Genomic DNA, 15,653 nt, shown 5'->3' with positions numbered 1-15,653 from the left:
CCGAAGGGCCCTTATGTTGAGAATCAACATGGCGGATGTATTGTTACCTACCCTTACCACCTGGTGGCGGCCCGTCATGAAGTCCAGGATCCAGTTGCAGAGGGAGGTGTTTAGTCCCAGGATCCTTAGCTTAGTGATGAACTTTGAGGGCACTAATGGTGTTGAAAGCTGAGCTGTAGTCAATGAATAGCATTCTCACATAAGTGTTCCTTTTGTCCAGGTGGGAAAGGGCAGTGTGGAGTGCAATAGAGATTACATCATCTGTGGATTTGTTTGGGCGGTATGGAAATTGGAGTGGGTCTAGGGTTTCTGGGATAATGGTGTTGATGTGAGCCATTACCAACCTTTCAAAGCACTTCATGGCTAAATATGTGAGTGCTACGGATCAGTAGTCATTTAGGCAGTTTACCTTCTTGTTCTTGGGCACAGGGACTATGGTGGTCTGGTAGAAACATGTTGGTTTACGGACTCGGTAAGAGAGAGGTTGAAAATGTCAGTGAAGACACTTGCCAGTGGGTCAACGCATGCTTGGCGTAGACGTCCAGCCCCAGCCTCCCATCCCCAGCCTCCCATCCCCAGCCTCCCATCCCCAGCCTCCATACCCATCCTAGTAACCCGTCTGGCCCCGCGGCCTTGAGAATGTTGACCTGTTTACAGGTCTTACTCACATCGGCTGTGGAGAGCGTGATCACACAGTTATCCGGAACGGCTGGGGCTCTCAAGCATGCTTCTGTGTTGCTTACCTCGAAGCGAGGTATGGTCGTGTCACTGGGCAGCTTGCGGCTGTGCTTCCCTTTGTTGTCCATAATAGTTTGCAAGCCCGGCCACATCCGACAAGCGTCAGAGCTTCGCCTGTTTGATTGTTCGTCGGATGGCATAGCGGGATTTCTTATAAGCATCCCAGTTAGAGCTCAGTGCGGATGTTGCCTGTAATCCATGGCTTCTGGTTGGTGTGTGTCCATACGGTCACTGTGGGTACAACGTCATCGATGCACTTATTGATGTAGTCAGTGCCTGATGTGGTGGCCTCTCAATGCCATCGGAAGAATCCAGTCTGTAAAAGCAAAACAGTCCTGTAGTTTAGCATCTGAAAGCTTCCATATTGAGAGAGGAGACAGTATAACCTAATGTGAAGGAGAGGAGACAGTATAACCTAATGGGAAGGAGAGGAGACAGTATGACCTAATGGGAAGGAGAGGAGACAGTATAACCTAATGGGAAGGGGAAGAGACAGTATGACCTAATGTGAAGGAGAGGAGACAGTATGACCTAATGTGAAGGAGAGGAGACAGTATGACCTAATGTGAAGGAGAGGAGACAGTATGACCTAATGGGAAGGGGAAGAGACAGTATAACCTAATGGGAAGGGGAAGAGACAGTATGACCTAATGTGAAGGAGAGGAGACAGTATAACCTAATGTGAAGGAGAGGAGACAGTATAACCTAATGGGAAGGGGGAAGAGACAGTATAACCTAATGGGAAGGGGAAGAGACAGTATGACCTAATGGGAAGGGGAAGAGACAGTATAACCTAATGGGAAGGAGAGGAGACAGTATGACCTAATGTGAAGGAGAGGAGACAGTATAACCTAATGGGAAGGGGAAGAGACAGTATGACCTAATGGGAAGGGGAAGAGACAGTATAACCTAATGGGAAGGAGAGGAGACAGTATGACCTAATGGGAAGGAGAGGAGACAGTATAACCTAATGTGAAGGGGAAGAGACAGTATAACCTAATGGGAAGGGGAAGAGACAGTATAACCTAATGGGAAGGAGAGGAGACAGTATAACCTAATGGGAAGGGGAAGAGACAGTATGACCTAATGGGAAGGAGAGGAGACAGTATAACCTCATGGGAAGGAGAGGAGACAGTATAACCTCATGGGAAGGAGAGGAGACAGTATAACCTAATGGGAAGGAGAGGAGACAGTATAACCTCATGTGAAGGAGAGGAGACAGTATGACCTAATGTGAAGGAGAGGAGACAGTATAACCTAATGGGAAGGGGAAGAGACAGTATAACCTAATGGGAAGGGGAAGAGACAGTATAACCTAATGGGAAGGGGAAGAGACAGTATAACCTAATGGGAAGGAGAGGAGACAGTATGACCTAATGTGAAGGAGAGGAGACAGTATAACCTAATGGGAAGGGGAAGAGACAGTATGACCTAATGGGAAGGGGAAGAGACAGTATAACCTAATGGGAAGGAGAGGAGACAGTATGACCTAATGGGAAGGAGAGGAGACAGTATAACCTAATGTGAAGGGGAAGAGACAGTATAACCTAATGGGAAGGGGAAGAGACAGTATAACCTAATGGGAAGGAGAGGAGACAGTATAACCTAATGGGAAGGGGAAGAGACAGTATGACCTAATGGGAAGGGGAAGAGACAGTATGACCTAATGGGAAGGAGAGGAGACAGTATAACCTAATGGGAAGGAGAGGAGACAGTATAACCTAATGGGAAGGGGAAGAGACAGTATGACCTAATGTGAAGGAGAGGAGACAATATAACCGAATGTGAACAGGAAGAGACAGTATAACCTAATGGGAAGGGGGAAGAGACAGTATAACCTAATGGGAAGGGGAAGAGACAGTATGACCTAATGGGAAGGGGAAGAGACAGTATAACCTAATGGGAAGGGGGAAGAGACAGTATAACCTAATGGGAAAGAGAGGAGACAGTATGACCTAATGGGAAGGGGGAAGAGACAGTATAACCTAATGGGAAGGAGAGGAGACAGTATAACCTAATGTGAAGGAGAAGAGACAATATAACCTAATGTGAAGAAGAGACAATATAACCGAATGTGAACAGGAAGAGACAGTATAACCTAATGTGAAGGAGAAGAGAGTATCCCCTACTGTGAAGGAGACGAGACAGTATCCCCTACTGTGAAGAGGGAAGATACCTCATAATCCCCTGCTGTGAAGAGGAGACAGAGTTGTGCTGGGAAGGGGAAGAGACACCATCCCCTGCCGTGAACAGGAAGAGACAGTATTCACTGTGGTGATGGTCTTGAGGGGGAAGGATGTGATTAAGTATTGTTGCTGTAGCAGAGCAGTGGTGAAGGCCTCTAATGACAAGACCGTTAAACATAGTTGCTGTGTAAAGAGATTGCTGTAGCAGAGCAGGGGGGCGTGTTCCAAATAACACCATACTCCGATTATAGGGCACTTCTTTTCACCAGAGGCTTTTGCTATTTGGGATACTTCCCAGGTCTGTAATGACAAGTCAGTGGCGGGGTCACGGAGCCTTGTTTACCCACAATCATGTTAGTCATCACACTTTCAGCACCAAGCAATCAGACAAGAGGTTGTTATGACCTCAGAAACACACACCCAGACGCACGCACGCACGCACACACACACACACACACACACACACACACACACACACACACACACACACACACACACACACACACACACACACACACACACACACACACACACACACACACACACACAGTGAAGATCTGGCCTGAGGTCCCAGCTCCCCATCCCCAGCCTCCCATCCCCATCCCCAGCCTCCCCACCCAGCCTCCCATCCCCATCCCCAGCCTCCCATCCCCATCCCCAGCCTCCCCACCCAGCCCTCCATCCCCAGCCCCAGCCTCCCATCCCCAGCCTCCCATCCCCAGCCCCAGCCCCCCATCCCCAGCCCCAGCCTTCCATTCCCAGCCTCCCGACCCAGCCCTACACACCCAGGCCCAGCCTTCCATCTCCAGCCCCCATAACCAGGCCCAGCCTCCCATCCCAAGCCTCCCAGCCCCAGCCTCCCAGCCCCAGCCTCAGCCTCCCATCCCCATTCTCCCAACCCCAGCCCCAACCTCCCATCCCCAGCCTCCCATCCCCAGCCTCACAAGGCCAGCCTCCCATCTCGATTCCCCCAGCCCCATTCTCCCATCACTGCCTCCCAGCCCCAGCCTCCCATCCCCAGCCTCCCATCCCCAGCCCCAGCCTCCCAGCCCCAGCCTCAGCCTCCCATCCCCAGCCTCCCAGCCCCAGCCTCAGCCTCCCATCCCCAGCCTCCCAGCCTCACAACCTTAGCCTCCCAGCCCCATTCTCCCAGCCCCAGACTCCCATCCCCAGCCTCCCAGCCCCAGCCTCCCAGCCCCATTCTCCCAGCCCCAGCCTCCCAACCTCAGCGTCCCAGCCCCATTCTCCCAACCCCAGCCTCCCATCCCCAGCCTCCCAAGGCCAGCCTCCCATCCCGATTCTCCCAGCCCCATTCCCCCAGCCCCATTCTCCCATCACTGCCTCCCAGCCCATGCCCCAGCCTGCCATCCCCAGCCTCCCATCCCCAGCCTCTCATCCCCAGCCCCAACCTCCCATCCCAAGCCCCACCTCCCTTCCCCAGCCCCAGCCTCTCATCCCCTGCCTCCCAACACCATCCACAGCCTCTCATCCCCATCCCCAGTCTCCTATCCCAGCCTCCCAGTCCCGGCCTCCCATTCCAAGCCTCCCACCCTCATCAACAAGCCCAGCCCCAGCCTCCCATTTACATTTACATTTAAGTCATTTAGCAGACGCTCTTATCCAGAGCGACTTACAAATTGGTGCATTCACCTTATGACATCCAGTGGAACAGCCACTTTACAATAGTGCATCTAAATCTTTTAGGGGGGGGGTGAGAAGGATTACTTATCCTATCCTAGGTATTCCTTAAAGAGGTGGGGTTTCAGGTGTCTCCGGAAGCCTCCCATCCCAAGCCTCCCATCCCCAGTCTCCCATTCCCAGTCCCAGCCTTCCATTGCCAGCCTCCCATGCCCATCCCCAGCTCCAGCCTCCCATCCCAAGCCTCCCATCCCCAGCCCCCTCCTCCCAGCCCCAGCCTCCCAGCCCCAGCCTCAGCCTAAGCCTCCCATCCCCAGCCTCCCATCCCCAGCCTCCCAGCCCCAGCCTCCTATCCCCAGCCTCCCAGCCCCAGCCTCCCAACCTCAGCCTCCCAGCCCCATTCTCCCAACCCCAGCCCCAGCCTCCCATCCCCATCCCCAGTCTCCCAACCCCAGCCCCAGCCTCCCATCCCCTGCCTCCCATCCCCATCCCCAGTCTCCCAGCCCCAGCCCCGGCCTCCCAGCCCCGGCCTCCCAGCCCCGGCCTCCCAGCCCCGGCCTCCCATCCCAAGCCTCCCACCCCCATCCCCAGTCTCCCAACCCCAGCCCCAGCCCCCCATCCCCTGCCTCCCATCCCCATCCCCAGCCTCCCATCCCCAGCCTCCCAACCCCAGCCCCAGCCTCCCATCCCCAGCCTCCCAGCCCCAGCCCAAGCCTCCCATCCCCAGCCTCCCAGCCCCATCCACAGCCTCCTATCCCCATCCCCATTCCCAGTCTCCCATCCCCAGCCTCTCATCCCCATCCCCAGCCACCCATCCCAAGCCCCACCTCCCTTCACCCAGCCCCAGCCCCAGCCTCTCATACCCTGCCTCCCAACACCATCCCCAGCCTCCCAGCCCCAGCATCAAGCCTCAGCCTCCCAGCCCCATTCTCCCATCCCCAGCCTCCCATCCCAGTCTCCCATCCCCATCCCCAGCCTCCCAACCCCATACCAAGCCTCCCATACCAAGCCTCCCAAACCCAGCCTCCAAGCTCCAGCCTCCCATCCCCATCCTCCCATCCCCATCCACAGCCTCCAATCCCCAGCCTCCATCCCCAGCTCCAGCCTCCCATTCCTAGCCTCCCATCCCCAGCCTCCCATCCCCACTCTCTCAACCCCAATCTCACATCCCCAGCCCCAGCCTCCCATCCCCAGCCTCCCATCCCCATCCACAGCCTCCCTTATCCCAGCCCCAGTCTCCCATCCCCAGCCTCTCATCCCCAGCCCCAGCCTCCCATCTCAGCCTCCCATCCCCAGCCTCCCAGACTCCCATCCCCAGCCTCCCATCCGCAGCCTCCATTCCCCAGTCTCAGCCTCCCATTCCTAGCCTCCCATCCCCAGCCTCCCATCCCCACTCTCCCAACCCCAATCTCACAACCCCAGCCCCAGCCTCCCATCCCCAGCCCCCATCCCCAGCCTCCCACCCCCCATCCCCAGCCTCCCATCCCCAGCCTCCCAAACCCAGCCTCCAATCTCCAGTCTCCCATCCCCAGCGTCCCATCCCTATCCCCAGACTCCCATCCACAGCCTCCAATCCCCAGCCCCAGCCTCCCATCCCCACTATCCCAGCCCCAGCCTCCCATCCCCATCCCCAGCCTCCCATCCCCAGCGTACCATCCCCAGCTTCATTTCCCCATCCCCCATCCCCATCACCAGCCTCTCAGCCCCAGACTCCCATCCCCAGCCCCAACCTCCCATCCCCATCCTCAAACTCCCATCCCCAGTCTCCAAACCCCATACCCAGCCTCCCATCCCCATCCTCCCATCCCCATCCTCCCATCCTTAGCCTCTATCCCCAGCCTCCCATCCCCATCCTCCAGTCCACAGCCTCCCATCCCCAGCCTCCCACCCCAGCCTCCATGCCCCAGCCTCCAATCTCCAGCCTCCCATCCCCAGCCTCCCATCCCCAGCCCCAGCCTCCCATCCCCAGCCTCCCATCCCCATCCCCAGCCTCCCATCCCCACTCTCCCAGCCTCCAATCCCCAGCTTCCCATCCCCAGCTAATTTCCCCATCCTCAGCCTCCCATCCCCAGCCTCCTATCCCCAGCCTCCCATTGCTATCCCCAGCAACCCATCTCCAGCCTTCCTTCCTCAGCCTCCCATCACCAGCCTCCCATCCCCATCCCCCATCCCCATCCCCAGCCTCCCATCCCCAGCCTCCCATCCCCAACCTCCCATCCCCAGCCTCCCATCCCAACCTCCCATCCTCAGCCTCCCATCCCCATCCCCAACCTCCATCCCCAGTCTCCCATCCCCAGACCTCCCATCCCCAGCCTCCCATCCCCAGCCTCCCATCCTCGGCCTCCCATCCCCAGCCTCCCATCCCCAACCTCCCATCCCCATCCCCAGCCTCCATCCCCAGCCTCCCATACCCAACCTTCCATCTCCAGTCTCCCATCCCCAGCCTCCCATCCCCAACCTCCCATCCCCAGCCTCCCATCCTCGGCCTCCCATCCCCAGCCTCCATCCCCAACCTCCCATCCCCATCCCCAGCCTCCATCCCCAGCCTCCCATACCCAACCTTCCATCTCCAGTCTCCCATCCCCAGCCTCCCATACCCAACCTTCCATCTCAGTCTCCCATCCCCAGCCTCCCATCCCAGCCTCCCATCCCCAGCCTCCCATCCCCAGCCTCCCATCCCCAGCCTCCCATCCCCAGCCTCCCATCCCCAGCCTCCCATCCCAGCCTCCCATCCCCAGCCTCCCATCCCCGGCCTCCCATCCCCAGCCTCCCATCCCCAGCCTCCCATCCCATAGTCCCATAACGGCCCTGAAGGAACACATGTATCTGTTGTAATTGTCCTAAGTGATGAAGGAGACGTAGATTAAATGGTGCAGAGATGAACGCTGGTAACTACGTAGTTGGACAGACTCCATTTTTCTCTCTGCGGAGACACGAGCACATCCATTACCACCGTAGAGGATGAACCTTGTTCATCTGCACACAGACACAGACACACCACACTGACACACACACAGACACACCACAACGACACACTACACAGACACACACACAGACACACCACACCGACACACCACACAGACACCACACCGACACACCACACAGACACACCACACAGACACACCACACAGACACACTACACAGACACACTACACAGACACACCACAACGACACACCACACAGACACACACACCGACACACCACACAGATACACACACAGACACAGACACACGCACACAGACACACACACACTCACACAGACACACGCACACAGACACACTCACACCGACACACACACACAGACACACCACACAGATACACACACAGACACACGCACACTGTCACACGCACACAGACACACACACAGACACAGACACACTCACACTGACACACGCACACCGACACACACACACTGACACACGCACACAGACACACACACAGACACACAAACGCACACAGACACACCACACAGACACACACACACACACCACACAGACACACCACACAGACACACACACCACACCAACTCCCATTCGCCAGCCTCCCATCCCCATCCCGAGCCTCCATCCCCATCCCCAGCCTCCATCCCCAGCCTCCCATCCCCAGCCTCCCATCCCAGCCTCCCATCCCCATCCCCAGCCTCCCATCCCCAGCCTCCATCCCCATCCCCAGCCTCCCATCCCAGCCTCCCATCCCCATCCCCAGCCTCCCAGACCTCCCATCCCCAGCCTCCATCCCCATCCCCAGCCTCCCATCCCCAGCCTCCAATCCCCATCCCCAGCCTCCCATCCCCAGCCTCCCATCCCCAGCCTCCAATCCCCATCCCCAGCCTCCCATCCCCAGCCTCCCATCCCCAGCCTCCCATCCCCATCCAGCCTCCCATCCCCAGCCTCCCATCCCCAGCCTCCCATCCCCAGCCTCCCATCCCCATCCCCAGCCTCCCATCCCAGCCTCCCATCCCCAGCCTCCCATCCCCAGCCTCCCATCCCCAGCCTCCCATCCCCAGCCTCCCATCCCCAGCCTCCATCCCCATCCCAGCCTCCCATAACCAGCCTCCGATCCCCAGACTCCCATCCCCATCCCCCATCCCCAGCCTCCCATCCCCAACCCCCATCCCCATCCCCAGCCTCCCATCCCCAGCCTCCCATCCCCAGCCTCCCATCCCTGGACTTCAATCTCCAGCCTCCCATCCCCAACCCCCCATCCCCAGCCTCCCATCCCCAACCCCCATCCCCATCCCCAGCCTCCCATCCCCAGCCTCCCATCCCCAGCCTCCCATCCCAGACTTCAATCTCCAGCCTCCCATCCCCAACCCCCATCCCCAGCCTCCCATCCCCAACCCCCCATCCCCAGCCTCCCATCCCCAGCCTCCCATCCCCATCCCAGCCTCCAATCCCCAGCCTCCAATCCCCAGCCTCCCATCCCCAGCCTCCCATCCCCAGCCTCCCATCCCCAGCCTCCCATCCCCAGCTACCGATCCCCAGCCTCCATCCCCAGCCTCCCATCCCCAACCCCAGCATCCCAGCCTCCCATCCCTAGACTTCAATCTCAGCCTCCCATCCCCAACCCCCCATCCCCAGCCTCCCATCCCCAGCCTCCCATCCCTAGACTTCAATCTCCAGCCTCCCATCCCCAACCCCCCATCCCCAGCCTCCCATCCCCAGCCTCCATCCCAGCCTCCCATCCCCAGCCTCCATCCCAGCCTCCATCCCCAGCCTCCATCCCAGCCTCCCATCCCCAGCCTCCATCCCAGTCTCCCATCCCCGGCCTCCCCATCCCCAGCCTCCCATCCCCAGCCTCCCATCCCCAGCCTCCCATCCCCAGCCTCCATCCCCAGCCTCCCATCCCAGCCTCCCATCCCCAGCCTCCCATCCCCAGCCTCCCATCCCCAGCCTCCCATCCCCAGCCTCCATCCCCAGCCTCCCATCCCCAGCCTCCCATCCCCAGCCTCCCATCCCCAGCCTCCATCCCAGCCTCCATCCCCAGCCTCCCATCCCCAGCCTCCCATCCCCAGCCTCCCATCCCCAACCTTCCATCCCCAGCCTCCCATCCCCAGCCTCCATCCCATAGTCCCATAACGGCCCTGAAGGAACACATGTATCTGTTGTAATTGTCCTAAGTGATGAAGGAGACGTAGATTAAATGGTGCAGAGATGAACGCTGGTAACTACGTAGTTGGACAGACTCCATTTTTCTCTCTGCGGAGACACGAGCACATCCATTTCCACCGTAGAGGATGAACCTTGTTCATCTGCACACAGACACAGACACACCACACTGACACACACACAGACACACCACAACGACACACCACACCGACACACCACACAGACACCACACCGACACACCACACAGACACACCACACAGACACACCACACAGACACACTACACAGACACACCACAACGACACACCACACAGACACACACACCGACACACCACACCGACACACCACACAGATACACACACACAGACACAGACACACGCACACAGACACACACAGACACACTCACACAGACACACCACACAGATACACACACAGACACACGCACACTGTCACACGCACACAGACACACACAGACACAGACACACTCACACTGACACACGCACACAGACACACTCACCCACACACACACAGACACACCACACAGATACACACACAGACACACGCACACTGTCACACGCACACAGACACACACACAGACACAGACACACTCACACTGACACACGCACACCGACACACACACACTGACACACCACACAGATACACACACAGACACACAAACGCACACAGACACACCACACAGACACACACACACACAGACACACCACACAGACACACACACCACACCAACTCCCATTCGCCAGCCTCCCATCCCCATCCCGAGCCTCCCATCCCCATCCCCAGCCTCCCATCCCCAGCCTCCCATCCCCAGCCTCCCATCCCCATCCCCAGCCTCCCATCCCCAGCCTCCCATCCCCAGCCTCCCATCCCCAGCCCCCCATCCCCATCCCCAGCCCCCCATCCCAGCCTCCCATCCCCATCCCCAGCCTCCCATCCCCATCCCCAGCCTCCCATCCCCAGCCTCCCATCCCCAGCCTCCAATCCCCATCCCAGCCTCCCATCCCCAGCCTCCCATCCCCAGCCTCCAATCCCCATCCCCAGCCTCCCATCCCCAGCCTCCCATCCCCAGCCTCCCATCCCCATCCCGAGCCTCCCATCCCCATCCCCAGCCTCCCATCCCAGCCTCCATCCCCAGCCTCCCATCCCCATCCCGAGCCTCCCATCCCCATCCCCAGCCTCCCATCCCAGCCTCCCATCCCCAGCCTCCCATCCCCATCCCCAGCCTCCCATAACCAGCCTCCGATCCCCAGACTCCCATCCCCATCCCCAGCATTCCAGCCTCCCATCCCTAGACTTCAATCTCAGCCTCCCATCCCCAACCCCCATCCCCAGCCTCCCATCCCCAACCCCCATCCCCATCCCCAGCCTCCCATCCCCAGCCTCCCATCCCCAGCCTCCCATCCCCAACCCCCCATCCCCAGCCTCCATCCCAGCCTCCCATCCCCATCCCCAGCCTCCAATCCCCAGCCTCCATCCCCAGCCTCCCATCCCCAGCCTCCCATCCCCAGCCTCCCATCCCAGCCTCCCATCCCCAGCTACCGATCCCCAGCCTCCCATCCCCAGCCTCCCATCCCCAACCCCAGCATCCCAGCCTCCCATCCCTAGACTTCAATCTCAGCCTCCCATCCCCAACCCCCATCCCCAGCCTCCCATCCCCAGCCTCCCATCCCTAGACTTCAATCTCCAGCCTCCATCCCCAACCCCCATCCCCAGCCTCCCATCCCCAGCCTCCCATCCCCAGCCTCCATCCCAGCCTCCCATCCCCAGCCTCCATCCCAGCCTCCCATCCCCAGCCTCCCATCCCAGCCTCCCATCCCCATCCCCAGCCTCCCATACCCAACCTTCCATCTCCAGTCTCCCATCCCCGGCCTCCCATCCCCAGCCTCCCATCCCCAGCCTCCCATCCCCAGCCTCCCATCCCAGCCTCCCATCCCCATCCCCAGCCTCCCATACCCAACCCCAGCCTCCCATACCCAACCTTCCATCTCCAGTCTCCCATCCCGGCCTCCATCCCCAGCCTCCCATCCCCAGCCTCCCATCCCCAGCCTCCCATCCCAGCCTCCCATCCCCATCCCCAGCCTCCCATCCCCATCCCCAGCCTCCCATACCCAACCTTCCATCTCAGCCTCCCATCCCAGCCTCCCATCCCAGCCTCCCATACCCAACCTTCCATCTCCAGTCTCCCATCCCGGCCTCCCATCCCCAGCCTCCCATCTCCAGTCTCCCATCCCCAGCCTCCATCCCAGCCTCCCATCCCAGCCTCCCATCCCCAGCCTCCCATCCCCAGCCTCCCATCCCAGCTCCCATCCCCATCCTCCCATCCCCAGCCTCCCATCCCAGCCTCCCATCCCCATCCTCCCATCCCCAGCCTCCCATCCCGGCCTCCCATCCCCAGCCTCCCATCTCCAGTCTCCCATCCCCAGCCTCCATCCCAGCCTCCCATCCCCAGCCTCCATCCCCAGCCTCCCATCCCCAGCCTCCCATCTCCAGTCTCCCATCCCGGCCTCCCATCCCCAGCCTCCCATCTCCAGTCTCCCATCCCCAGCCTCCATCCCATCCCCATCCCCAGCCTCCCATCCCCAGCCTCCCATCCCCAGCCTCCCATCCCCAGCCTCCCATCCCCAGCCTCCCATCCCCAGCCTCCCATCCCCAGCCTCCCATCCCCAGCCTCCCATCCCCAGCCTCCCATCCCCAGCCTCCCATCCCCAGCCTCCCATCCCATAGTCCCATAACGGCCCTGAAGGAACACATGTATCTGTTGTAATTGTCCTAAGTGATGAAGGAGACGTAGATTAAATGGTGCAGAGATGAACGCTGGTAACTACATAGTTGGACAGATTTTTCTACCCGCGGAGACACGAGCACATCACACAGACACAGCACACACACACACACACACACATACAGACACACACACACAGACACACCACACAGACACACCACACAGACACACACACACACAGACACACCACACAGACACACCACACCGACAGACACACCACACAGACACACCACACAGACACACCACACACACACTACACAGACACACATACGCATACAGACACACCACACAGATACACCACACAGACACACCACACAGACACACCACACCACACAGACACACACACCACACAGACATACACACACCACACAGACACACACACTACACCACACAGACATACACACACCACACAGACACACACACCACACAGACACAGACACACACACCACACATCCATGCACGTACACAGACACACCACACAGACACACACACACACACACACCACACACAGACACACCACACCCACACCTGATGCTTATTACTTACTACTCTGTGTACTGGTACACTGTGTGTTTATAGCCATGTTATTACCTGGTACCTCTGCACATTGACACAGTACTGGTACTCCTTGTGTATAGCCATGTTATTATTACCTGGTACTTCCTGTATATAATCATGTTATTACCTGATACTCCCTGTATATAGCCATGTTATTACCTGGTACTCCCTGTATATAACCATGTTATTACCTGGTACTCCTGTATATAACCATGTTATTACCTGGTACTCCTGTATATAGCCATGTTATTACCTGGTACTCCTGTATATAGCCATGTTATTACCTGGTACCCCCTATATAGCCATGTTATTACCTGGTACTCCTGTATATAACCATGTTATTACCTGGTACTCCCTGTATATAACCATGTTATTACCTGGTACTCCTGTATATAACCATGTTATTACCTGGTACTCCCTGTATATAGCCATGTTATTACCTGGTACTCCCTGTATATAGCCATGTTATTACCTGGTACTCCTGTATATAACCATGTTATTACATGGTACTCACTGTATATAACCATGTTATTACCTGGTACTCCCTGTATATAGCCATGTTATTACCTGGTACCCCCCATATATAGCAATGTTATTACCTGGTACTCCTGTATATAACCATGTTATTACCTGGTACTCCTGTATATAACCATGTTATTACCTGGTACTCCCTGTATATAGCCATGTTATTACCTGGTACTCCCTGTATATAACCATGTTATTACATGGTACTCCCTGTATATAGCCATGTTATTACCTGGTACTTCCTGTATATAGCCATGTTATTACCTGGTACTCCCTGTATATAACCATGTTATTACCTGGTACTCCCTGTATATAACCATGTTATTACCTGGTACTCGCTGTATATAGCCATGTTATTACCTGGTACTCCCTGTATATAGCCATGTTATTACCTGGTACCCCCCCCCCCATATATAGCAATGTTATTACCTGGTACTCCCTGTATATATAACCATGTTATTACCTGGTACTCCCTGTATATAGCCATGTTATTACCTCCCTGTATATAGCCATGTTATTACCTGGTACTACCTGTATATAACCATGTTATTACCTGGTACTCCCTGTATATAACCATGTTATTACCTGGTACTCCCTGTATATAGCCATGTTATTACCTGGTACTCCTGTATATAGCCATGTTATTACCTGGTACTCCCGTATATAGCCATGTTATTACCTGGTACTCCCTGTATATAACCATGTTATTACCTGGTACTCCATGTATATAACCATGTTATTTATTACCTGGTACTCCCTAGATATAGCCATGTTATTACCTGGTACTCCCTGTATATAGCCATGTTATTACCTGGTACTCCTGTATATAGCCATGTTATTACCTCCTGTATATAACCATGTTATTACCTGGTACTCCTGTATATAGTCATGTTATTACCTGGTACTCCCTGTATATAACCATGTTATTACCTGGTACTCCCTGTATATAGCCATGTTATTACCTGGTACTCCCTGTATATAGCCATGTTATTACCTGGTACTCCCTGTATATAGCCATGTTATTACCTGGTACTCCCTGTATATATCCATGTTATTACCTGGTACTCCCTGTATATAACCATGTTATTACCTGGTACTTCCTGTATATAACCATGTTATTACCTGGTACTCCCTGTATATAGCCATGTTATTACCTGGTACTCCCTGTATATAACCATGTTATTACCTGGTACCCCCCCCCTATATAGCCATGTTATTACCTGGTACTTCCTGTATATAACCATATTATTACCTGGTACTCCCTGTATATAACCATGTTATTACCTGGTACTCCCTGTATATAACCATATTATTACCTGGTACTCCCTGTATATAACCATGTTATTACCTGGTACTCCCTGTATATAGCCATGTTATTACCTGGTACTCCCTGTATATAACCATGTTATTACCTGGTACTCCCTGTATATAACCATGTTATTACCTGGTACTCCCTGTATATAGCCATGTTATTACCTGGTACTCCCTGTATATAACCATATTATTACCTGGTACTCCCTGTATATAGCCATGTTATTACCTGGTACTCCCTGTATATAGCCATGGTATTACCTGGTACCCCCTGTAAATAACCATATTATTACCTGGTACTCCCTGTATATAGCCATGTTATTACCTGGTACTCCCTGTATATAGCCATGTTATTACCTGGTACTCCCTGTATATAGTCAGGTTATTACCTGGTACTCCCTGTATATAGCCATGTTATTACCTGGTACTCCCTGAATATAACCATGTTATTACCTGGTACTCCCTGTATATAACCATGTTATTACCTGGTACTCCCTGTATATAACCATGTTATTACCTGGTACTCCCTGTATATAGCCATGTTATTACCTGGTACTCCTGTATATAACCATGTTATTACCTGGTACTCCTGTATATAACCATGTTATTACCTGGTACTCCCTGTATATAACCATATTATTACCTGGTACTACTCCCTGTATATAGTCATGTTATTACCTGGTACTCCTGTATATAGCCATGTTATTACCTGGTACTCCTGTATATAACCATGTTATTACCTCCTGTATATAGCCATGTTATTACCTGGTACCCCCCCTATATAGCCATGT

The 15,653-nt window shown here is 55.7% G+C and overlaps 1 protein-coding gene across 1 annotated transcript; it reads left to right on the top strand.

Annotated features, from left to right (window-relative positions):
- Nucleotides 1-9,209: 9,209 nt before the first annotated feature.
- Nucleotides 9,210-11,458, top strand: LOC127906528 (splicing factor 3A subunit 2-like; the record flags this gene model as incomplete). Its single annotated transcript, XM_052458752.1, has 2 exons — nucleotides 9,210-9,257; nucleotides 11,360-11,458. Coding segments are annotated over 2 exons (147 nt in total), but the record flags the coding sequence as incomplete, so codon positions are not given.
- Nucleotides 11,459-15,653: the final 4,195 nt, after the last annotated feature.

The sequence above is a fragment of the Oncorhynchus keta genome, chromosome 12 (genome assembly GCF_023373465.1).
Source record: "Oncorhynchus keta strain PuntledgeMale-10-30-2019 chromosome 12, Oket_V2, whole genome shotgun sequence".
NCBI lineage: Eukaryota > Metazoa > Chordata > Actinopteri > Salmoniformes > Salmonidae > Oncorhynchus > Oncorhynchus keta.
Note: the sequence above shows the minus strand (reverse complement) of the source record. Positions and strands in the feature narration are given on the sequence as shown.